Source organism: Gopherus evgoodei, chromosome 6, assembly GCF_007399415.2.
Source record: "Gopherus evgoodei ecotype Sinaloan lineage chromosome 6, rGopEvg1_v1.p, whole genome shotgun sequence".
Classification (NCBI taxonomy): domain Eukaryota; kingdom Metazoa; phylum Chordata; order Testudines; family Testudinidae; genus Gopherus; species Gopherus evgoodei.
The window spans coordinates 20,914,745-20,939,715 of record NC_044327.1 but is presented as its reverse complement, the minus strand read 5'-3'; the positions used below and the strand labels follow the sequence as shown (position 1 = coordinate 20,939,715).

The following is a 24,971-nucleotide window of genomic DNA, read 5'->3' as shown; positions in this document are numbered from 1 at the left end:
TTTGACATGTTGTTTTGTTAGGTTCTCCTTAATGTTTGTATTGTAGATGCCTTGCAGTAAGCGCCTTCTGAGTGGATTAAATAAATAAATTAAAAGGCTTTTGCCTCCCGAAAGCCCTTCACTGAAGTGCTGAAGCGTAAAGTGATCTCTGGAGCAATTAGCAGATCTGTAGTTTGAGCAGAGGCTGGGATGACAATTTCCACATGCTGTACATAGATGGAGAGCTTGTTATTTACCCTATTCCGCCTATTGGAGGATGCCACTATTGTTCCTGACATTGCTGACCATGACCCGTTGCCGGCTCTCTGAGAGCAATCCCCTGCCTCTCCAACTGCCCCAGATAAGTGTTATGATGTATTGCTAGATGGACAGGGTTTGCAGCGCCTCACAGTCCTGTTGATACAAAATGCCTTTAAGATCCTGCCTTTCCCATCCTAATCTACAAAGGAAACAGGAAAAAGGAACTTAAACTCCCTGTACTCAGACAGCAATGAGACTGTTATAGCCCACTCCAGCACTGCAATTTCTTGCCTCTGACTTGTAAACAAGAGTCCTCATACCATGCAAGGGAAGAGTAACCAAGGTCTACCCCACTGAAAGGATAATCCTAACCCCATGAGCTGCTGTGGAAACTGGATGGAGGTATTTTGGAAAGCATGGACTCTTTAGCACATTTAATTCTCTGTGGATTCAGCCTGATGATTTCAGGTAAGACTTTGCGTTAGTTACTGAGCTAGCATTGTCGAGGTGCCGTGGCTTTATGTTTCTCACGCAATGTACAGACAAAAGTGTCTGATCCTAAAATCCACACTCCGCTGAGATATCTCTACTAGCATAATTCTCACATTAACTTCAGTGGGATATATGAGTAAGGATCTCTCACTTTGGGTGAAGATAGCAGGATTATGCCCTGATTCTTTGTCAGAGGGTAGCTGAAAGTGTTTGGGATCTGTAGCTAAATCCTTTTTAATCTACCTGCTGTTTGTTCACACTTACAAACACTACAGTGTGGATTTCTCTGCTGAGCCAGTAAACTTTTTCTCTGAGCCAGTCGCTTGGAAATGATCACCACATGTGTTTTTTTTTTTTTGTAAAATCTGTTGTAAATGTTGACTCTTACTGTCCACCTCACAAATATAGAGGTGAAACACACCCTAACCGATAAAAATCAGATACGTGTTCTATCTAGTATTTCTTTTTAGCTAGTCTTTTTCAGCTGCTGAGTCTAGACACTAATTATTGTACACTGAAGCTTGAATAATATGCATTAAATACAACGGATTGGTTCATTGCAAATACTGTTTAAAAACAAGTCTGAATCAACAATATTATTACCAGACATCATTTGCTTGTCTAAATAGTACTAATTCTTAGGTACGGATTTCCCATATCTGGTAAATGTATATTTATGGTTTTATTAGTGCAAAGTTTATTTCATAGCATTAAGAGCCTTAAGGGTTAGAGATGCTTTACTCAAATACTCATTGTTCTGAGTATTATCTTCTTTCCATGTGGTTCTCTCTCAGCATTGACGTGTAAGCTCACACCACTATGTCTCCATCTGACCTGTTTCTAGGCAATCTCCTCAGTGGAAGATACAAAGCATAAACCTGATAAACCTAGAGAGGGGCCTCCAACCAGCACCCCAGATTTTTAGTCATCCCTGAAAGTGTAGCTTCAGATCTTATTTTTCTGGCTCCAGGCCATCTCTAGATAAAATGTAATCTGCTACATAGCTGCAGGCTGCTACAGTAAGAGACAGACAGTAATAACAAAAGAAAACAGAATTGTTCACTGCAATATAATTTGTTCTACAATCTCTTGATCTTTATGGGTCACAAAAACGTTCAGAAGTATGATGAATGGTCAAGAAGAAGGTCTGGGGTTTTAAGGGTCTTTTTTAGTATCTGGAAAGGTCTGTGGCTATATGCAGGCCAAAAAGTTTACATAAAATGTGGTGAGTATGTATGTATTGCTATATAATTATTTCTGCATTAGGCTGTATAGTGTGTATTCCTCTTTTGTGGTGTGGGTTGCTTGCTTGCTGTAGATGTATAGCAATGCACCCTGTTTAACTCTCAGATCAGTACTGACTTTTCACTTTAGCGGCAGATAGGCTATGCACTGAGAGTTACATACAGAAGATAAAAAAGAGCTTTGTTAACTTACACTGAATGGGACAACACTACACCCTTCTCAGAGTCAAATCTCCCCTGGGTCTCCCTTCCTTAAGGCCAGCTCATAGTGTATACCTGATTGCTACAGGAAGCAAGTAAATCCATGAAGTCATAGGAATGTGTGAGAAACAAAAGCAAGCTTCACAGATTAGCAATAAACATAGACAGTGTGCTCGTTTGAGTTTGGCATTGAAGAGCTGCCAGTCACAGCCCTTTCCACAGGACTTGACCAGTTAGGTGTGTATCGTAGTCACACCCATCTCAATAGATCTGTCAGCTTTCCCGCTTTTGTTCAAGTGTGATATCATGTTTCCTGGGGCGAGCAGTGGAAGACAATGCTAACCCCCTTTCCTCTAGATATAACAGGCGGAGTTCAGGAAAGCGGTATTGACATTCCCTGAGCAGGGGACACATTAAAGTCAATGCAATTGGCAGACTGTGAACTGCCTTAACCTTGTCCCAAATAGTTGTGGGCTTTTGTGGGCGTGCTGCTGGGTAGGCAAAAATGTACTCCACCCTTGTTCCAAGGTGGGGACCATCCCTCTGGGCTTGACTCCTGGTTACATTAAATGCCCTGTAATTTCCTTTACTTCATCATCATCCACAGCCAAAAGACTTGATTCCCAAAGATGCTGTTGAAGTGAGATATAATGAATGCCTCTCTCCAACAGTACACAATCCAAAGTACATCTCCATCATATTGACAAAAGGGACAGGTTTAATGCTAGTGATAAACCTGAAACAAAACCAGGAATGTGAACACTCCTACCTTCCGTGGAGGTTCTGTTCTACACTTTGCACTTAGCATCATGATGGGCTGAACCAAAGCCTTGGATCCACCCCCACTCCCCAACATTTATGGAAGTTTGGATTCAAATCCCAACTTCATGGCTTGAGCACCAATCAGTTTCATTCAGAACGGGAGCAGTTTTCAGTGCTCTTATATTCACTTTAAAGGACCAAGCAGGGATGTTATTAGGAATAAACATTATAACTTGTCCTTGGCCTGTTAGCAGGATTCCGAACCAGACTGGGAACCTATTTACAGTCTCTCACACTGGGCTTAAGCAATGTTAGTGTCTGAGCCTCATTTTAACAGCCGCGAGCCTGGAAAAGTCAACAGCAATTAAAAACATGTTCTAATACATTTTGCCAGCTATTGCAGGTGGGAAGCTTATGAATTTTCAGACTACTAGGATGAGCAACATTGGTGAAGTTTTGCTTCCTACCAAGCATGAGACCATCCAGACGGTTCCTAAAACTTAGGGATGGGAGAACCCAGTGGATTCCTAAAACTGCTAGAGTTATTTTTTCTTATTTTATTTCAATCCATATATGGTGAAAACTGACCTTCAAAGGCTTGCAGCAAAAGCATCTTTACAGTATAACTGTAATTCAATGTGTGTGTGAGTGTGCGTAAAGCTAAACAACTATAATCAAAACATACCAAAACCATATTATACCATATACCAAACTATATAAACCATACTGTACTAGAGGTTCTTCAGAATGAGGCATAATGAAATTAAAGGAAATGAAAAGACAAATGAGTGCTGTTTCTCATCATGTGTTTTTAGCTGCACCTCTAAATTTTGAAAAAAGTTCTAACCTGGAATAGCTGCTAAAGGAGAAACAGAGCCAGGGTTTCTAGTCCCTCCTCCCCAGGAGGGGTGAGTTGTGGTGTCTAACGATTCTTTCTGTCTGCAGCACTTGGATTAGTTACAGTAGGTAGTGGCACAGTGTCCTGGTATTTTTCTAATGGCTCCAGCAGTTTCTGCAGAATTTAAACTCTTTGTCAAAGCTAATCCAGAAGATATGGGCTTGATGCAGAAGTCATGGGGTGAAATGCTCTGACTGCCTGGAAAACTGTAATTTTATATAGGAGGTCAATCTAGATGATCATAATGGTCTCTTCTGGCTGTAAAATCTATAGGTTTGGGTTTTTTATTAACTTTCTAAGTACATGTGTGCAAAGAAAACCTTGCAAATGTGACGTAATGCACAACCTAAGGGGTTGCAAAGGTGGCTCTGTGTCACCTTGGTAGTTATACAGCGCTGCTCTGTGTCTGCTGTTGGTGTAAGTTAGAGCAGGGCTATTCTAATAAGAGGAGTTCCAGCAGCTGGGAATAGCTAGAGCACAGAGGCCTTGGGCCAGGCCTGAACCCATCAAATTCACAAAAGTGAAGTGAAATCCCATGATAATCTGAAGGAGATGGACATATTGTGTCACGAGTAGAGCTAGTCAGAACATTGTCACTGAAATTACATTTTGGTAAAAAAATGCTGATTCGTCAAAGCTGAAACGTTTTGCAGGGATGTATCAGTTGCCATGAAACTTTCATCAGGAGAGTTTTGGGTCAAAGAAAGAGAAAGCGACTGACTGTAGCTTGGTGGTTAGGGCCTAGGCCTGGGATGTGGAATACTCAAGTTCTTCCTCTGATTCATAGTGGTCTGGGATGAAAAACTGTGCTCTGGATCAAGTAGACCAGGGACTCGAATTTGGTCTCCCAGGTCAGTGCCCTAACCACACACAAAAGACTTTCATTGTGATTACAATGAAACTCACTGGAAAGTGACTGGCTGGATTGCAGGGATCTGCGATGAAGCAGTTAAAACACATGTAACTTTTTAAATATACATGTATGATACCCATCCTCCAGTTAAGTCTGATAAATCTGTCCCAAACTCAGCAAATACATTAACATTTGCAAGATAAGGGTCAAATGCAGAGAAAAGAGCCAGCTCACCGAAAAGGGCTGTATAATTCACCAACATATTTGCAAATCCGTTTTTTTTATTATCCAGTCAACTCTAGTTAATGACAAAACCGTACATTTTTAAAACTAAAATAATTTCAACCATAGGTTTTCCTTTTCACCATTTATGCTGTTTGTTTACTTTTTGCATTTTATTCAGCCTGAAGGGGGAAATTAGACTGGGTCAATTTCACTTTCAGTTTCCAGCAAGTGTCTCTCTCTGGTTCTCATGTACCAGCACAATGCAGTTGTGTTTGCCTTTCTGACAATGCAAAACAGTGTTTGCATCTGAAACAACTGTTTTCTTAGGCTTTTCTCTTTTCATGTTGTGAAAACATTTGTATTCTCTCTAGGTTTTGTACTCCCACCCCTTATTTTTAGAAAACTGAAATGTGGGACCTGAATCTCAATTTATGACAGTGTTTCTTTGAAAATCAGTTTAGATTAGCTTTTCCATCATTTTAAGAGATTACACAGATGACCAATAAAATAGACTAAAATATGTAGGAAGCCAAGGGATTGATTCTCCTCTTATGTCAGTTGTATACCATGATGATAACTGGATTAGCTTTACGGGAGCTGCTCCTGAATTACAGAGCAAATGAGAGGAGAATCAGACCCACTATGTACAAGTGACACATCATTCACTTTAACTTTCTTCATCGCTGGTTTCAAAATGAGACTGTCAGCAATGGCAAAGTGCTGATCCACTTTTCACCACAAAGCAAATACTGTTTAATGGTTCAGGCTCCCACCCAAATCCCTCCCTTACTCTTGGTAGAAGAACTCATCTTCTGCTAGGGTATCTTTATCATCACCACGTTAGCTTATAAAACCCAACAGAGGATAACACCAAGCTTCTCCTGTTTCAAGAAGAAGTCTTCAATGTTGTGTGAGATATACTCAGTCCCACAGAGTCTGGATATCTGAAGGATATGAGATCCATTCTTTACACAGAGCAGGCACATAATTGTCTTGGAGTAGGTGAATGAATAAGAAGAAAACAGAACAGGGGAATCAATTGATGTCTATATTTTAAATGGTAAGTTCTTAAATCAGTGGGACTCTTTCCACTGACTATAATCAGAGGCTTCAAGTTTTATTCCTTACCGCTATTTATCAGTGATAGTTTTAATTTTATTATTTCTGGATGTTAAGTGGCAGAGACAGGCTTGAACAATAATAATGTATTTACAATGATGTATCAGCTTTGTCTTTCTGCTGAGGCTGAGCTTTCAAGGGGGTAATTAGTTTGGTAGGAGGCAGTTTGGTCTTCCGGCTACTGCACTGGATGAGGACTCTGAAGAGTGGAGATCTCAGCCTGGCTCTATCAATAGCTTGCTGGATGACCTTAGACAAGTCACTTTGCCTTGGTTTCCCCCTTTCTGCAGTTGGGATGATGACATTTATTTACCTTTGTGAAGTGCTTTGAGATCATCTGATCAAAAGCGCTAGGCGTTATTGCCTAGAGCTAGGACAAGATGTAATGGGCTTAATCTGCAGCAAGGGAGATTTAGGTTAGAGAGTAGGAAAAACTTTCTAACTATAAGAGTAGTTAAGCATGGGAATAGTTTTCTAAGGGAAGTTGTGAATTCCCCATCTTTGGAGGTTTTTAAGAAAAAGGTTGGACAAACACCTGCCAGGGATGGCCTACATTTGCTTGGTCCTGCCTCAGCACAGGGGGCTGGATTTGATAATTTCTCGAGGTCCCTGCCAGCCCTACATTTCTATGATTATTATGAACAAAACTCAGATGCAAGAATTTGACTACATTTGAGAAAGTACGTGGTTATTGTTATCTTTTAGTCACCAAAAACTTTTGACATTTTTCATGTCATCAGTGGACTTGGGATTCCATAAGATGGACTCTGGACACCAGAGCCCATAATATTCAGCAAATACTTTAAATTAAAAATAAAAAAGAAGGGAGAACTGTTTCTCATGAACCTATGCTTATGGCCCAATTCTGCAACCCTTATTCATGTCAGAAGTTCTTACAGTTCACTTCAGCAACTCTCACTAGTTAAGGAGATCTGGAATTTTGAAATGGAAAATGTTGACAAAACTTTTATTGAACATTTCAAATATTGTCAACCATAAAATCATAGAAATGTAGGGCTGGAAGGGACCTTGAGAAGTCAAGGCCAGCCCCGTGTGCTGAGGCAGGATCAAGTAAAGCAGACCATCCCTGAAAGGCATTTGTGTAACCTATCAATAACTCTCTTCTCCCTCCCAATAATAACAGGATGGTAACCCTGACCTCTGTTTGCCAGAAGCTGGGAATGAGCGACAGGGAATGGATCACTTGATGATTACCTGTTCTGTTCTTTCCCTCTGGGGCACCTGGCATTGGCCACTGTTGCAAGACAGGATACTGGGCTAGATGGACCTTTGGTCTGACCCGGTATGGCCATTCTTATGTTCTTATGTTATGTTCTTATGAATTTTTTGTGAAAATTTGGATCCATTTTTCAACCAACTCTATTAGGAAAGATTGTTCTATTCTTATAAGTAAGTGTGGCAAGATTAGGTCTATAATTGGTGCATTTCTTTGTGAGGCCCAACAAAATTATAACTGTAAATTTCAGTATTGGTTAATTTAGTATTGCACTTATAATAATAAATAAAATACTGCATTTCATTTTAAAGATTTGTTAGAGGAGCTGTCAGGTTTGATTACTTTCTTTAACAATATTGCTAAAATGATATACTTCTTGGTTTCTAAATAGATTTAGTAGTACTACTACTAATATGAATTTGTTTAGAGCCACCAAAGTGCCAATATACTCTTTTCTGTACAATACACAAAAATAAAGACAGGGCAAAGAACTTTCAATCTAAAACATAGACACCCTGAGAAATCCAGAGGTGCAGGAGATTTAGTGGTTGGGGTTTGTTTTAGACTTTTGTGGGCTTCATGGAAGAAATGTTTTTTTAAAGGGGCTTGAAAGACGTGAGGTTGATGCCTGGGCCAACTGAGCTGTCTGTTTTCAATATACTCCAAATTAGTCTTAAACCCCATAGTTGCATAATGTCATATAACAAATACACAGCAGATGGTCCTACATTTACCTGCTAATGTGCCATGCTCTCTATGCTGAGGTTGAAGGCCAAGTACAGACTCTAGCCATCCTGTTGCTAGGGTGTCCATTTGGCTTATATTCATATACCCAGGTGGGTCACTAGAAAAACTAATTTAATTTCTCAACAATAGCAAAGGTCTGTATAAATCCAGCCTAAACTTTTGGGATTTATTACATTATAGTCTCCATTTAATGACGCTGTTTTTACCCACGATGATAAAAGGGTTTGATGTGTGAATTGAAGTGATTCCTTGGATAAGTTTCCACCTCCCCAAAGGTTATAGAAGGGTTCTCCACTACAAAGCAAGAGGGTGGTAATTGGAACAATCAAATTACCACTGTAATAGTACTTGGCATTTCTGCAAGTTCCACTCCAGGATCTTAACATAGTTTACATACAAATACAAATGAAGTCAATCCCACCACACCCCACTCTCATCTCATTTTATCGATGGGGAAAACGAGTCACAGAAAGGTTAAGTGACTTGTGGCAAAGCAAGGAATCTAAGCCAGCTTTCTCCACACTCCCATATCTGTGTTTTAATCATGAGATCTGTTCCAAGCTGCTATCTTATGTGCAAGAATCTAAGCTTTCATTGAAGAAAAATAATAAGTTTCTAGTCTGCACTGAGAGTGGCATCTCAAGATGGTAGATCTTATTTTGTGGGTTTATTTTTTCCCCTTTCACTCCCTGATTCAGACTGGATAGTGTTCATGGAGTGTTCAGTGCTCTCAACTCCCACTGAAGTTCAGTGGCAACTGAAGGTGTTGAGCATCTCACCGGAGCAGCTCAGCACTTCAGGAGGGGCTTCTCTCTATCTGTTCACAGTGGAGGAGGAAACGCAGGTCCATGTAGGCCCCAAGTACACACAGACATTGCCCACGTCCTTAAGGATATTTCAAAAGTTTCATGTAATTAGTTCGTGCCAGCTGTTGCCTGGCCACGTGATCCTGGCTGCAATGGAGGCAATGGGAGTTTTGCCCCTGGTTTCAGTGGGGCAGGATTTTGTACTGGGCACTACAGTCATGTTACCTGAATCCATTTGAAAATTCTTTTGGGATATGGCCAATTTCCCTTTCCAGAGAGGAAATTCTCTGCCAGTGCTTCCTGAGCAGCTTCTTCCTGCCTCCGATTTCTCCTTGGAGGAAAGGAATTAATTGTATTTGAAGTGTGAAGAAATCCAGCCTACTTGGTCCCTATGTGCTGAGCACAGCCCTCCAAGGCAACTCTCCCTATAAAAGCAGCAAAGAATCCTGTGGCACCTTATAGACTAACAGACGTTTTGAAGCATGAGCTTTCATGGGTGAATACCCACTTCCCTTAAAAACAGCAAAGACCTCCACCTCAACAGAATACCAGTGCCAAAAGAAACAAGCAGATCAACTTAATACCAGGGGAAAAGAATGAAAAAACAGGGCACGGGTGGGTCATAGGGTCAAAACAAAGCTTCCCAGAAAGTGATACAGAGCAGGGAACACTGGACAATGCCTCCTGCTCCACGAAGGGATTGAAGGAATCAGTGAATGCTTCCTGGAAGAAATCTGCCTGGATATGGGATCGAAATAGGCTGCACAGTGACAAAGTAACCCAGAGCACTAGGGAGGTCTCTGGGCCTTGATTCCCAGTCCACTCCTCTACTAGATAGACCCTGCATGGTACTCACATACCCAGCTCTCTCTTGGTGTTGCTCTTGTTATATTCTTACTATGCTCAGAATTCAAAGGGGATCTGGTTTTGATGCTGAACATTCCCAACTCCTAATTACATCATGTTGTTAATAAGGAACCCTAAAATCCAGACTCCTACCCTAACAAGCTCTTTTCCTTCCACCTTTCCGCTGTTGCCTTCCTTCCCTGTGTCTCACATTGCTTCCTCATAATACTAATGAATAAATAGTTGATGCACTTATATAGCACTTTACATATTCAAAGCACTGTATAAATATTAACCAGTTCTCAGATAGGTGGTTGGGTTTTTTGTTTCCTCAGAGCTCTCTGTTGATCTGGTTGGCACAGCTACACTGAGTGACTGCTCTTCTGAAGGAAAGCTAGGGACTCCATACTTGAAGGTTATCAGGCAATTTTTCAAAGTGCTCTCACATCCCCACACATACTCACATTGTCGTGCAAACTGCCATGCCTTATCGGGGCCCAGGGGGCGTAAGGGGTGCAAATTTTGGATTATTGAGTCAAGGGGTTCCGTTCCAGAGGTCTGGTGCCAAGAAATAAAAGACTTGTCATTACCTTTATCCCACTCTTATGATATTTTTGCAAACTATGGCACTGATCTCCCCCAAACAGATTACCATATCAACTTTAGCCTCAGCTAGTGTCTGGGGCAGCAATATTAAAAAAAATTATTAGAGAGGCTTTCTAGGTCTGCAAATTGGCATGCACCTAGGATGAGTGCCAGAGAATTCCTCTAAGCCATCTCTTCCAGTTACTCCTGACGGAGCACTAACTGGGGAAATAGCATGGCACAGAGGACCGGTGGGGTACATGGCAGTGTGTGAATGCCATTGCAAAGGAGGAGTTTTGGTGGACAAATATGCAAAGGGTTGCGGAGAAAGTGCAGAGTACTCTTATATTCCTAGGGCGGCACACGACTCCTGCATTTTGGGAGGTTGGGTGTGAGCACTGGAAGCTTCCTAGAAGTGTAGGGGGGCTCCAGCTCCTGAACCATGGCCCTTCCCCCACCCTTGCTCAGCATTCTCCCCCGAGGCCCCACTCATACACCACCCCCATTTCACCCCAGGCCCTGCTCTGCCCCTTCCCCGAGGCTCCCCCTACCTTTTCCCCCCTTTCCTGAGGCCCTCCGCCTGCTGCCTTTTTCCCCCACCCCCCAGACCCTCCCTTCTTTTCCCCCATCCCATGAAGCGCCCCCCTCCGCCCCTCCCAGAGAGGGCAGAGAGGCATGAGCAGTGGGCAGGGGGGACCTCGGGGGAAGAGGCAGAGCGGGGATGGAAAAAGGAGCAGTGTGGGCCGGGCCACGAGGGAAGAGAACAAGTGGGAATGGGGCCTTGGGGCTGAGCCCATGGGGGGCTAGGGCCCGGGCACCTTTTCGGCCTCCAGAGGATGGTGCGCTGCATCCTGTTTGGGGCAGCTTAGCCTTCCCTGGCCTCTTGTACCCACCACCCATTTTCTTCTTGGCATCCCTCATGTACTATCAACCACTGGAAGTGATGGTGAGAGCTGTGCTGACCTCTTACAGTATTCCCTGGATCTGTCCTGCTACACACTGTCTAGTGAGGGATAGTGCAACCCTTGGATTAGTTGTGCTCAAGTGGATTTGTGCTGAGCACTATGAGTATCTACATGGGCAATTCCTGTCTCCACAGAGGTAAAGTGTGTGTGTGGAGGTGCAGTGGAACAGACATTACTTTAACTCTGTATTTCCTGGTTAGCGGAGGATTACGTTTATCCACACTCCTGGTTCTGGAACAGCCCAAGGCAGCGCTGGGCAGCCATAACTCTGTGTCAATAGTCTTTTGGCAGTGAATTCGCTGTAAGTTACACCTCCCATTTCCAATGTTCGCCGCTTGCGGGTGCCTCCTTTTCCCAACCTCCCTTTGCATACACAGCAAATCTCCTTCCTGCAGAGGTCAGTCCTACAAGGAGAGGGGCAGGAGTCAAAGGATTTTTTCAAGGAAGCACAGGGGATCTTCACTGATACAGAGAAAGGCTGTTTCCTGTCTGTGTTTATTGCGTTCTCAGAGAGCGAAATCCTTCAGTCACAGGTTGGGCAAAACTCCCATTGACTTCAAGGCTTAGTTTTGCATGAGTTTTGCCACATTAAGGAGTGGGAGTTCCTCTCGAATAAGAATAGCAGGATTTGGCCATGAGAGGCGGCTAAGCAGTATGCTGTAGGCAGTTGGCTTGCAGCAGAAATCTACTTTATCAGCACTTTCCCCTTGGGGCTTGTCTGTATGGTCAGATAGAACACAGCAAGCTGGGATGTAAATCTACTTTGCACTAGCCTGCTGCACTTTAACGCAGTGGCTCTCAACCTTTCCAGACTACTGTACCCTTTTTAGGAGTCTGACTTGTCTTGCGTACCCCCAAGTTACATTTCACTTAAAAACTACTTGCTTACAAAATCAGACATAACAGTACAAAAGTGCCACAGCCACACTATCACTGAAAAATTGCTGACTTTCTCGTTTTTACCATATAGTTATAAAATACAACAATTGGAATATAAATATTGTACTTACATTTCAGCGTATGGTATATAGAGCAGTATAAACAAGTCATTGTCTGTATGACATTTTAGTTTGTACTAACTTTGCTCGTTCTTTTTCTGTAGCCTATTGTAAAAGCAGACAAATGTCCAGATGAGCTGATGTACCCTCTGGAAGACATCTGTGTACTACCAGGGTTCACGTACCCCTGGTTGAGACCCACTGTTCTAATGAACTGTGTGGACTCTGCTGCTGAGCACGAAAAGTTCCCTAGTGCACTGTGACTTACTCCAGTTTCAAAGCGCACCATGGAACATTTAGTGCATCGCAGCTCGGGCCACGGGGACACTTCGTGTGCAGCAAGTTCGTGCAAAGTAGATTTATACCCCAGTTTACTGAGCACTAACTGTTCATATAGACAAGCCCTACATCTAAGGGGACTAAGGATCTAATCCTTTGCCGCTTGGAGATATCAGATGTCTTTCTATTACTTCAACGGTTTTTAGTTCGAGCCCTAAAAGTCCAGTCCTACAGATGCCGAAGCCAGTGGGAGTTGAGAGAGCTATTCTCCTCTCAGGAAATGCTCAGCACCTTGTGGGATCAGGCCCTCATTGGGAACATCTATCTAGAGATGGACGTTTCATTAGCTCAGAATTTGCACCTGGTCTATATTTTCATCTCCAGCTGAAATGGATTCCAGCTATGAGACTTTGATCCCCAAGGAATAAATGACTCTTGGGTAGCCAGACTGTCAGTTCCACTGGGATAGTCTCATGTACTGGGCATGCCTACAGTACAGCTGCTACATTGGCACAGTTGTGTCGATGCTGCTTACATCAGTGGAAAAGGTTTTTCCTTTGATATAGTTAATCCATCTAGCTCAGGGGCGGTAGCTAGATTGACAGAAGTCGTCTTCCATCAACCTAGCTAAGAGGTTAGGTTGACCTACCTATTGTGTTCAGGGTGTGAGCAACCCTCACAGCCCTGAGCAATGTAGTTAGATGATTTCATTTTTAAGCGTAGGCCAGGCCTTAGATAAACTATGGGCCTGAGTCTCCATTGTTCTGTGCTTTGTGTTTAGTCATTTCACTTCTGCAAAGAAAGAGCAAATAGGGTGTAAAGTGCCACCATTCCGATTTGACACTCATTATACCCACTTTGCACCGGGATCAATGCCTACACAAGACTTGGGTTCCAGACTAAGATTCTACTGCTTTGGAGGGATATTAAAATTCTCCTGCAATGCGGGAGAAAGATGTTCTCTTTATTTTTTGAAACCTATGTTCATATAAGCAAATTACCTGACTGCACATTAAAGGCAGGTAGGGGGAGCGTTCTCTGACTTGTCAAAAAGATATGTACCCCTTTAAGGGCTAGACATCTGGAAAATGACTTGCTGCGGCAGCTTCAGACCAGGTCAGCATGGGGATGCTGACCCATCCCACCCCCACAGGTGACCAGAAAGGGGGCGGGGAGATATATTTGTGTCCATGTAGGTGCTATGGAAGCCCTTCCCTCTCAGCTATATCAATGCATTTTCATTCTAATTTGCAACCTTGCTTCAAACTCCACCACTCCTGGGGAACACGATACATGTAACAATCCCCCACAGTCATGGAGCTGGGATCCAGATTTGAATCTGAACTTCTCAAGAGATTGGGGAAATTAGGATCCAGTGTTGGTCCAGGTCCACGTCTAGTTATGGATTGCTAGAATATGGGATGGCTCCTCAGCTGCTCTAAATTGCCATCCCCTTGACTTCTATAGAGGTATGCTTCTTTCCAGTAAGCACTCGATGCTCTGTAGGAAACATCCATAGACAACTATTGTAGAACCTTCATCCTTAAATATTGACTTCAGTGGAGTGGCTTCTGATTTACCCTGGTTAAAAGCAAGAGGAGATTTGACCCTAGAGTGAGCAAGGAAGAACTGCTCTTATGAGTAGAGACTGCAAGCTTAGACCCTAAATATGCAGTAAATAAAAAATAAATAAAATGCACACACCCTTGATTGCATTGTACAGCTACTTAACTTTAGCTGTATTCAAACAAGTCATTTCTGTAATGTGCTACAGGATGACTTGACTTCTTTGACCCTTGGCTTTATGCAACATTTATTTTAATGGCTGCTACATCCTTTCCAGAAGGTTTTATCTCTCTGTTATGTAACATAAGTTATCTGGGTTGGCACATGAAAGGGTGGTAACTGCAGCGCTCTGGCTGAGAGGGATGGCTGTCAGTGTGTTTTAAGATATTACTTTCCCCTGAGAAGCAGCTGGCATTGCATGCTATGAGGTACCTCCTCCCTTGGACTAAAGCACAGAATGCACACGAACACATTCAAAATCTGCAGTAAGCACTGCTCCCCTTTGACCTCTTTATCTAGGGCTAGACTCCTTGCTTCAAATCTGAAAGCTGTTTGCAAACAGAATGGCACAAAATATTGATTGCAGAGAGCCTGCTGGTATACACACAAAATACAGCTGAATCTAAAGTTGGAAAATAAAGGCGATGCTTAACAGAAATCCGTTATTATTTGCATTTTAGCTGAAAAATGACAGCATTCCCCTACTCCTTACCCTTATTTCCAAAACCGAAAGCACTGAGCATAAGGGATTCTTTATCTCACTCCCTCAACAACTAAGACTTACAACACTTTCCAAGAGAAAACATTGTAATTATCCTTCTCTCTGTATTTATCTGCTGTTTTTAAACAGTACCTATCACCATAGTATTTTAAGTCAGTTAAATTTATTAAAGGGAGCCTTATCTATTGGAAAACTCACAAGATTAGAAGTTAGAAAGTCTGGTTTATGTCTCTGCCACAGACTTCTTATGTCCTCTGGAATGTCACTTAACCTCCTTTTTTGCCTCAGTTTTCCAGTCTGTAAAATGGAGATAATAATACTTACATCTTGGCCATTGGTTAAATGGTTGAAAAACACTTTCAGATCTATGGGAGACACCTCAGATGTCCAAAGTATTTGTTCTTATTATTATTATTAGTTCCTATGGCTATGTGACATGTCCAGACTATCAAAATGTAAGTAATATGTACTTGTTGGAAAGCCAGTAAGCATGTGCTGGAACTTAAGTGCTTTCTTAAATTGCGGGTCTTTAACTGTTGGAAGTACTGATCACTGAAAACTGTAAGGAGCCCCTGTAACTCTGTTGTTTGTTATTCTCATTTGGGTTTAAAGCAATAACCATATTAGACTGTAGATCAGTGAGGGAAGGGGGTAATGGGAGAGAGTTTAAGTTTTTAGTTTTAAAGTGATTTTATGTCTGTAGAGCACGAAACAGCCAACATATAACTAGCAATGTTACAGTAAGAAAAGCGGGGTTTTCTTTCATGCAAACAGGGGTCTGATTCTCCACTGCCCTGCACTTTGCCTAGCCATTGGCACCTTGGCAAAGTGGACATAAAGAGGGTGTTTTGATTTGGTAATGTTTTCCATTTAGATGTGCATGGGTCACAAGGTACAAAGCAGTGGAGAAGCTGGCTCAGAAATTTGAAATATGGGAGCACGACTGGCTCTTAGAGGCATATTTTCAGATACTGGTCTCAATTGTTCCCGGTACAAATTCTTCCCATAAAAATTAAGGCCCAGATAAGGAAGCTCATGAATGATAAAATAGATGCTATTATTTTTATACATCAGTTGATGGCTACTTGGAGCAAGTGCATGGCCACTGATCCATGCATGCAATTATATCCACAGTGATGACACAACAGTCTCCCTGTGCCCCTACTTCTTAGTGCTGGCCTTAAAGGATATCCCATAGGTTTTAGATGTATGATCCATGAAGAGGTGTGAGGAAAGGGTCTGTGTTGCCAGAGAAGTGGCTCACTTCCCATTCTGCACAAACTGGGGAAAGCCATGAGTGGAGGGTCCTCTCCTTCCACACATTCCAAAGGCACAATCTGGGTTCAGGGTTTGCTCCCAAAGTAACTAGAACAGAATATTTACATGCACCCATTTTATTTTAGTTCAGTGTTCAGTAAGCATTGGGGAAGCCCTCAGTGTGGGGAAGGAATAGCTCAGTGGTTTTCGCATTAGCCTTCTAAACCCAGGGTTGTGAGCTCAGTGCTTGAGGAGGCTGATTATGGATCTGGGGCAAAATAGCAGGGGCTGGTCTGAATGACCTTTCAGGGTCCCTTCCAGCTCTATGAGGTAGGTATATCTCCAAATATTATTACTTCAAAAGCCTTTATGTGAACAATCAGAACTAAAAGAAAGACTCTGCAGAAAAATCCTTTTACCTGTTGTTTGTTTGTAGGTAAAGTGGAGGCAGCGCTGGACCTGATGTTGATCAATTCAGTCCCTCTAGTGGGCAACTCGGAGACATCGCTTATCTGTATTGCAGACAGATGGCGTTCCCGCGAGTCTGTCACAATAGGGCGAGACTATGAGGCCTTGATGAGCCAACACCAGGACCCTCTGGAAGTTACTGAAGATGAGAAGAGAGGAACAGCCAAAAAAGTAGTGTGGAAAAGGGAACAAGCTGGTGAAACTATTGGAGCTTACTACTGTGAAGGGAAAGTCAAAGACGAGGTGACGAGGATACGTACAATGAAGATGCCACTAGGAGGTACTGTATGCAGGTCAGACCAGAGATGTGCGAGCCCCACTAGGGCACATCTGCTTGCAGTTTGGCTGCTACCCTTAAATAACAGGAGCAGGTACAGTAATGGATCCAGAGTGGGCAAACTGGCTTGGATTCATTAAGAACTTATCTGGCCCAAATCCAAACCAATCTTTTCTGAGACTCAGAAACATTTGGTTAATGTTCTGAGTTAGTATTTTTCTCTTACATTTTTGCATGTTTTGTCCATTTCTGGTTATATCCAGCAGCATAAAATGGAAGCAATAAAATATGGCAAGAAAAACCATTGTGGCCTCATTGAACCCACAAAGCAATAACTACAGTAACTCTTACATTGAGCCTTTCATCTTCAAAGCACTTTAAAAACGTGACCCCTACCCCAAGTAATTTCCATAATCTGAGAAAAGCCAGAGGGCTTGTCTACACAGTACAGCAAATCTCACTCTAACTTGTTACACTCTAACTGCCCCATGTAGACCCTGCTGGTGCGCTTTAAAAAGTACCTTTTAGAGTGCATCAGCAAGGTCTATATGGAGCAGTTAGAGTACAACACAGAGCACTTTATAAACTGAGTTCCTCTAGTGCACTTTGCCATGCTGTATACTCAAGCCAAGAGACTCCACACAGTCCACCAAGAATTTCACTATTGCCAGCCAACTCTTTTATGTGGAAGGTGCTCTGATATCAATGTGGTGAGCAACAGTATTAGATAGATAGATAGATAGATAGATAGATAGATAGATAGATAGATAGATAGATAGATAGATAGATAGATAGATAGATAGATAGATGAGTTTAAAAGCTAGGAGCTATTGCTATACTCTGATTCCTAGGCCATGCCTATTCATAATGGAAATTTCATATGTATCTTGATCTCATGAGACTTCCAGGCTAAGTTCCAAAGCAAAGAGCTTGGCATAAGCTCCAGAGAAATATAAGAACTTTTAGATAATTTTCTGCACTTCATCAAACATTAAAACCTTTGGAAGTTCACTCATCACTAATATTTAGCACAATCTGTTATGGTACCAACAGTTCAAACACCCCCACTCAGCCTGCAAATCCATTATTGTGCACAAATACTGTCAAGATGATGGAAATTGTAGAGTGAACATATAATAACACTTTCTCTTGCTCTCTCTCTCCAGTGAGCAGGGCTGAAGTTTCTTTGTTGTAATGTGGTGTGAACAGGCCAGGTGGATTTTGCATTTTGCTCTGAAGGTGATAAGGTTTGTGGTTGTTCTGGCTTCTACTGAGAGGGCACTCCTGATTCTCAGGCCTTTCACCCAGAAAGCTCTGTCCCTTGTACTCACATATGTCTCAGGTTGCCAGTTCCATTGTTCTGTTCAATGGGGGTGAGGGGTATTCATGATCAGGCAGGTGAGGCAGACCCTCAGGTAACAATCTACAAAAGGCTTTGAAGATGGGGGCCAAAATCTTGAATTTGGCCTTGTATCTAACAGGAAGCCAATGTAGATAGCAGGTTGTTGGGGTGATGTTCTCTTGATTTCTTGTGTTCAGCAGATGAGATGAAGGGTTCTGAGCCCATTGTAGCTCTTTAAGGTCAAGGACTACGTGCCTGGGAAGAGAGACTTACAATAACCAAGACTTGAGAGCCCAGCACATGGGTCACCCAAGCTAAATCTGCTATATTCAGAGGAGAGATAATCTTCTTACCAGCTGTACATGGATTTAGAAGCGGCATTTTGGGGGTCTTGATTATTGCATTTCTACTTTTCAGATGATCTTTGCTGAAAGCTCTGGCTGATATGGTTTGAGTTGGATCTCATCAGAGAGCCTATTATATGCACTGAGTAGTAAGCTTCTGGATGGGTGAGAAAGAGACATGGTAGAAATTCTCAAAGCTATTAAAGGCCACAGGGAGAGGAAAGAGAGGTGAGGGAAGGGCTGTGAGGTTTGGCAAAACTACCGTAGCTGGCAAATAGGCCTTTTTCCTCTCCACAGTTATTATCTGAATAATTTTAAAGGCTTCTGAAAACACTAAGGGTTTCTTCTCATCTGATGAGTTGAAAGTTGCACTGTGTCCAACTGAAGACAACAGGAGCTGTTGAATGATTGGCCATTTTGAAAATCTAGCAGTTGCTTTGGGCCCCTATCCATCACACTACTTAAGCATGTGCTTAACTTTAAGTATATGAATAGCTCCATTGACTTTAATGGGATTGCTCACATGCTTAAGTATATGCTTATATGCTTTACTGGGGCCTATGTGTCTATATATAGACGTAAGAGCCTAACTTAAGCTGTTCATGTTTGACAATCTTGGCCTTTATAATGTAAAATGTAAAGGAAGAACATTTTTCTGCACGTAGAGGGCCAGTTCTCCTATATCCTGTATACTCTAGACTTACATGGCATATGGTATGTATAATATAGAATCTATTCCTAGTGACTGAAGGGGAAAAAATTGTAACACAACAGAATCTCTCTACAGAGGAAGGGATGGTTATGGATTTACAGACATGTAAACCAAAGAGATCTGGGGCACTTCTACAACTCAGTTCATTGTGTCTCTTTAAGGCGTGGGCTCATATTGTTAAATAATTAATTAAATGCAGATTATAAGCTAAAAATACATTGGAACTGAGCCCACCAAGGAATGTGGGTTCCTTTCCATTACAACAATGTTGTGAAGAAAAGGTCCCATGGATAAACTAAACAACTCACACAAAGAAAATAGAAAGGAAAAATAAAAGCTGAACTGTAAAGCAAATTTCTCATGAAAAACAATTAATACCAGCTGTCTACATTGAAAACAAAAAGCCATCGAACCAAACACCCCAATACTTGGAGATAGAGTACAGTTCCCAGCTAACACAGACATACTCGTGCTAGCTCTCAGTGAGCTAGCTGCACTCAAAAAGTAGTGTAGCCGTGGTAACATAAGTAGCAGCAGGAGGTGACATGAGCTATCAGCCCTGAGGCCAATCCATACTTGGGGTGGCAAGTCCATACGGCTGCTTGCTGCTTCCAAAGCTGTCATGCCTACATTGCTCTTTTTAGCTCGCTAGCTCAATGAGAGCTGGTGCACATATGTCTACGTGTGTCGGGAATCACACCCCCAGCTCCGATTGTGGATGTAATCATAGGATCAAACACTTTAGTAGAGCTGGTTGAATCCATGTTGCAAGAAACTTGTTTTTAAAAATGTTGCTTTATTTTCTGTTCACAAATAGATTGCAGTTTTAGAAATGAGTTTGTTTCTTGTGAAAGCTATTGAGTTGGCAACAATCTGGGGTTATTCACAAATTTGTTGGTTGTAGGAAGCAGTCATTTGATTATTCAGTTCTTGGAATTCCCTATTTGGCTGTGTGATTGGCCAGGCAAGTCCAGATGCTAATACCTAGATAATATTGTGCAAGGCCGCAAACCTGCAAACACTTATGCATGTGCTTAACTTTACGCACATGAGTAGTTTCACTGAAGTGAATAGAACTACTTGCATAGTTGGACCAACTTCTGTTGGTGAGACAGACAAGAAGGGACACTCTGAGTTAGTTTCCTAGACTTGAAGACCTAAACGTCTGTGTGGCTCAGAAGCTTGTCTCCCTCATCAACAGAAATTGGTCTAATAAAAAATATTACCTCACCCACATTGTCTCTCTAATATCCTGGGACCAACACAGCTAAAACAACACTTCATATAATATAATACAGCAGTTAAAGTGTTTTTATACGTCATTTCAAAATGGAAATAAGGCTTGATTTAATTTCGTATCAAAATCTTTTGCAACTAAAGTTTTGTGTAATTTTGACTTAAAATGTCATTTGGGTTTTTTTTTCCGTTATTGGTTTCTGGATTTTCAGGTTTCTTGCTCCCCTACTCCCTTTTCTCCACTGGTAAAGAGACAAAAAGGGTTTGAAAATGAATGAAACTCACTTTTACACTTATTTACTGTTTTCCAGCTGGAAAAGATTGGAAAACAGCAGGAAAATGTGTGAAAGTAGGTTTCTGTTTTGGGCATTTTTTTTGTTTTGAATTTTCCAGTTAAAGAATTTTTAAAAAATGCATTGAACTTCATATTTTCCCATGGAACCAGGGCTGGTGCAACCATTTAGTTGACCTAGGTGGTTGCCTAGGGCACTGGGATTTGGGGGCAGCATTTTCTTCAGCAGCGACCATGGCAGCCGGATCTTCGGCCACCCCGGTCGCCGTAGGCATTTAGGCAGAGGGAGCTGGGGCAGGGGAGCGTGGGGAGGACTGCCTGCAGCAAGTAAGGGGGGGGCAGCACGCAGGGGAACTCCCCGACCCAGCTCACCCCTACCCCGCCTCCTCCCTGAGCACACCGTGGCTGCTTCTCGTGAAGCAGCGACAAGGTGCTCGGGGAGGTGCCTCAAGGCAGAGGGTGTGGGGTGGGGAGCTGTCGCAGGGGGGGCACCTCAGGGCAGAGGGGGGGAGCTGTCGCTGGGGTGGGCTCCTCAGGGTGAGGGCTCAGGGACGGGGAAGGGCGCAAGTTGGAAGTTTCGCCTAGGGCGCGAAACATCCTTGCACTGGCCTTGCATGGAACATTTAGATTTTGATGAAAAGATATATTCAGATAGAAAAAATTTTGGTTGAAAAATGTTGCCCAACCCTTCTCAGAATACATTTATTCTGTTGTCCTCAGTAAGGAATAGTGTCCTTCAGTACTTGTGGAAAGTGTGGTGAGCTAATTTTGAGCACTACATTATGCTATTCCTGTCTTCCAGTAGCCTTATATGACACTGATGTCCTAACACTACATCATAGAAACTTTCTTTGCCGGTGGAAGATCTTTTCCTAGTAAATTTACCCAGTACCTTGCCCAATCTATTTATAAAAATTGTCCCTAGGGCTAAAAAAGACTTGGGAGATTATTCTACAACTGGTTGGTTCTCTTGTTAGGAATTGTTTCCAGTTATCCAGCCAGTATTAACATTCTTATTAATTTCCTTGCCTTGCTTCTAGTTACATCCCCTTATTGTTCAAGCACCTATATGCCCTCCCCCAATGCCACTGCTGAAACACAGAGCAGGGACTGCTGATGGCAAAGAAAATCTAAACATATGAATCACCAGTAGTGATTCTGCTGTAGATTATCCTCCAGCTTTCATCTTAGGGGACTCACAGTCATTGATAATATTTATAGTCATTGATCCCATGTTTTGACCATTTTCATTTTAGCTTCCTTCCTCCCAGTGGCCTTAACTATGACAGTGAACAAGGGAGAACATGTGAACATTTCCTTCATCAGAAAGATTGCAAAGGAGGAAGATGCAGTGATCTACAAAAACGGTAACAATTCTCTCTCTCTATTCCCCCCTCACCCATCACTGTGATATCCTCGCACCTGGGTCACTACATTAAAATAATTACTGATGACGCTCTTGCTGTGCAATTGAAGGAAGCATCATGTCGTGTGCATTTAGTGCTCAGTGAAGGAGCCAGATTGCCAACCCAAGAAACAGAGTTCATCAAATTATTTGCTTCCCCTCCACAATCTCTTGTGCTCTCCAGTTCCCCAGTTGTTGTGCCTTTGCTTTTAATCTTACAACTCCCTGCCTTTGTATCTCTGCCTTGCATCCCTCAATATCTCCTGTGCTATGCTGCTCTAAGTGCTTCTGCCCCACTTCCTCTTTTTCTGTTTACTTGCTGCCTTCCGAGTTCTCTTCCCCTTCCCCCCGCCCCCAACTCCCCCTGAGCACTCCAGAAGCTGGGCGTCTGACTGAGCTCTCTCTCTGCTCCATGGCTACATAGCTTACCCCCTGCCCGAGCTTAAGCAATGGCGAGACCAACAGGATTCCACAAGGGAGTAAGGGTCTGTGTTTGTGAATCACTTTACATGATCAGGGCCTAACTAATGGCCAACACTTGTATATGTATGACAGTGAGAAACCATAGAGAAGAGGCCATCCAAAGTGACCTTATTCATAAAAGGAAATATTTGCAAATATACATACACATGTACCACGCCATGCGAATCAGCTGGCATCTGACTAGCTGAAGCACAAGGTGAGCTGATCCTCTAAACCAAGCAGAATTCTGCAGTTCACTGACGGCACGAGCATCCCTGCAGCTACATTTTTCAGACATTAATTACCATGTTGTCACGGCCGGCTCCAGGCACCAGCTTATCAAGCAGGTGCTTGGGGTGGCAACAGAGAGCAAGACGGCATTTTCAGGTATTCGGCAGCAATTCGGTGGAGGGTCCCTCACTCCCGCTGGGAGCGAAGGTCCTCCTCTTGAATTGCCACAGATCACGATAGCGGCTTTTTTTTTTTTTTTTTTTGGCTGCTTGGGGCGGAAAAACCCCTGGACCCAACCCTGCATGTTGTTCAACTCCTACGCAGTGGTAGCTGGAGGCGAGGCAAAGAAGAGGTTTTGTGCCCTAGCCGTGTCATGATCAACAGATTTGTTTTGCGTGGTAGACAGCTTGCTTCATCTGAGATGACCTCACCCACTGGCTGACCTGAGTTCCTCTTGTGAAGGGATGAATGGATGTTCTGCTCTGTTATGATGTTTTTTATGCTCTTCTCTCAGGTTCTTTCATTCACGCTGTGCCCAGGCATGAAGTGCCAAATGTGCTAGAAGTGACCTACTCTGAAGTCCTGCTGCAGGATGCAGGGGTCTACTCTGCCAGATACATAGGAGGAAACACCTTCACCTCTGCTTATACAAGGCTGATAGTAAGACGTAAGTTTCCTTCTTTTGTGTTTTGATCATTCTTTATTTTTGTGTTTTGAAGATGGAGAGCCAACCTTTGTAAAAACAAAATAGGGGCCAAATTCTCAGGTGGTGCAAACTGAGACCATTTGACTCGAAGTAGGGATTTTGGCCCTATCTGCCTACTGTGTGCATGCTGATGCTGCTTTTGAAAAGGTGGGAGCCCAGCTTTCAAAAATTCTGTCTTGGGCAGCTCAATCAACATGACTCTGGCCCAGAATTTGGTCTTTGGGGGTTTACCATAGGATTTCCTAGTAGGTGCCAGCCAGTGAAAATTCTATTTAGATGTCTAGAGGACTTGGGGCCTCTTTTGACATCCAAATGCCATGTTGACACATTAAATGCAAGCTTAGATCTGAAAATTCCAGCCCAAGTCTGGATTTCTCTAGTCATGTTTCTCTGTTATTGGAGCTGCCTCAAGAATTTTCCATCATCACCTTCACAATCATGGCTTTGCATTAGAAAATCATAGGAAGTATAGTGACTGAGAGAGGGTCACAGACTGAACACTGCTGAGCCCTGGCAGCTCCCTGCAGTTCCTACAGCATCTTGCAGGAACAGGTCTGGCATACATACTCTGATGTTTGTGCTTGTAATGGAGTTTAGGGACTGGTCTTTGCTCCTCTTAAAGATAATGAAAAAAATTTCTATTGGTTTCCAGAGTTCAGGAACAGATCCTTAGTAACTTATCAGCCTAGGAAATGGTAAACAATGATCAAGACAGGAGTTTGTGTTCAGGGTTCACTCTAGGTTTTTTGCCATCCCAAGCAAAAAATTTGCTGCCCCATGCTCAGGTGGGGCTGGGGCTCACAGGCAGCACTGGAAGCGGAGAGAGTGATGTCACCTTCTCCCAGCACCTGGAGGGGCTTTTCCCCCTCCCCCCCAGCTGTGCAGAGAAGCCCTGATATAAGGGGTGGCACAAGGCAGTGCAGCAGCCTGTTGTGGAAAATCAACCACACGGTTGATTTTAGATCAGACAGCCTGAGGCACCTTTATTTCATACAAGCATATATGCAGGGAGAGACAGCATAGACCCCAAGCAAGTGGCAGGCTGCTCTCCCCTTTACAATTTTACCAAGCTTATAAAGTTTAAAACCGCAAAACGTTACACATAACATACCCATATTTGGGTGATATTGCTAACACTGCAATTTAAGATTAATATTTTACCGTATCTGGCATAAAATATTGCAAATCAGCAAGCTATTTTAACATGTTTCATGTGTTTTGGCAGTTGTTGCGCTGGTCATTTTGTAATCCCTCCTTGCGATTACCTTAAGTAAGCAATATTTGCCACACTATACTTGCCTAAAGCTGAGCTGGCACCCAAGGGACCCCTTGTCCTCCTCCCAGTTCCTCTTTTGCCAGTGTTTCATACCCTATTTCTTCATACCTAGTTTCTTCATACCCTAGTTTCTTCATGCCCCAGTGCTCAGTATGCTAATAAACAATTTGTTCTTTTTT

At 42.7% G+C, this 24,971-nt stretch overlaps 1 protein-coding gene across 3 annotated transcripts in view; it reads left to right on the top strand.

Annotated features, from left to right (window-relative positions):
- Nucleotides 1-453: 453 nt before the first annotated feature.
- TEK (TEK receptor tyrosine kinase) overlaps nt 454-24,971 on the top strand; it is a 62,227-nt gene continuing 37,709 nt past the window's right edge. The window contains exons 1-4 of one of the 3 annotated variants that reach the window (XM_030567414.1): nt 454-708; nt 16,478-16,789; nt 21,969-22,079; nt 23,325-23,477. In XM_030567414.1, coding sequence (XP_030423274.1) covers nt 657-708; nt 16,478-16,789; nt 21,969-22,079; nt 23,325-23,477 — 628 coding nt within the window. In that variant the 5' untranslated portion in view covers nt 454-656. The remainder of the gene's footprint in view (nt 709-16,477; nt 16,790-21,968; nt 22,080-23,324; nt 23,478-24,971) is intronic. The other 2 variants (XM_030567412.1, XM_030567413.1) reach the window with 2 other exon arrangements.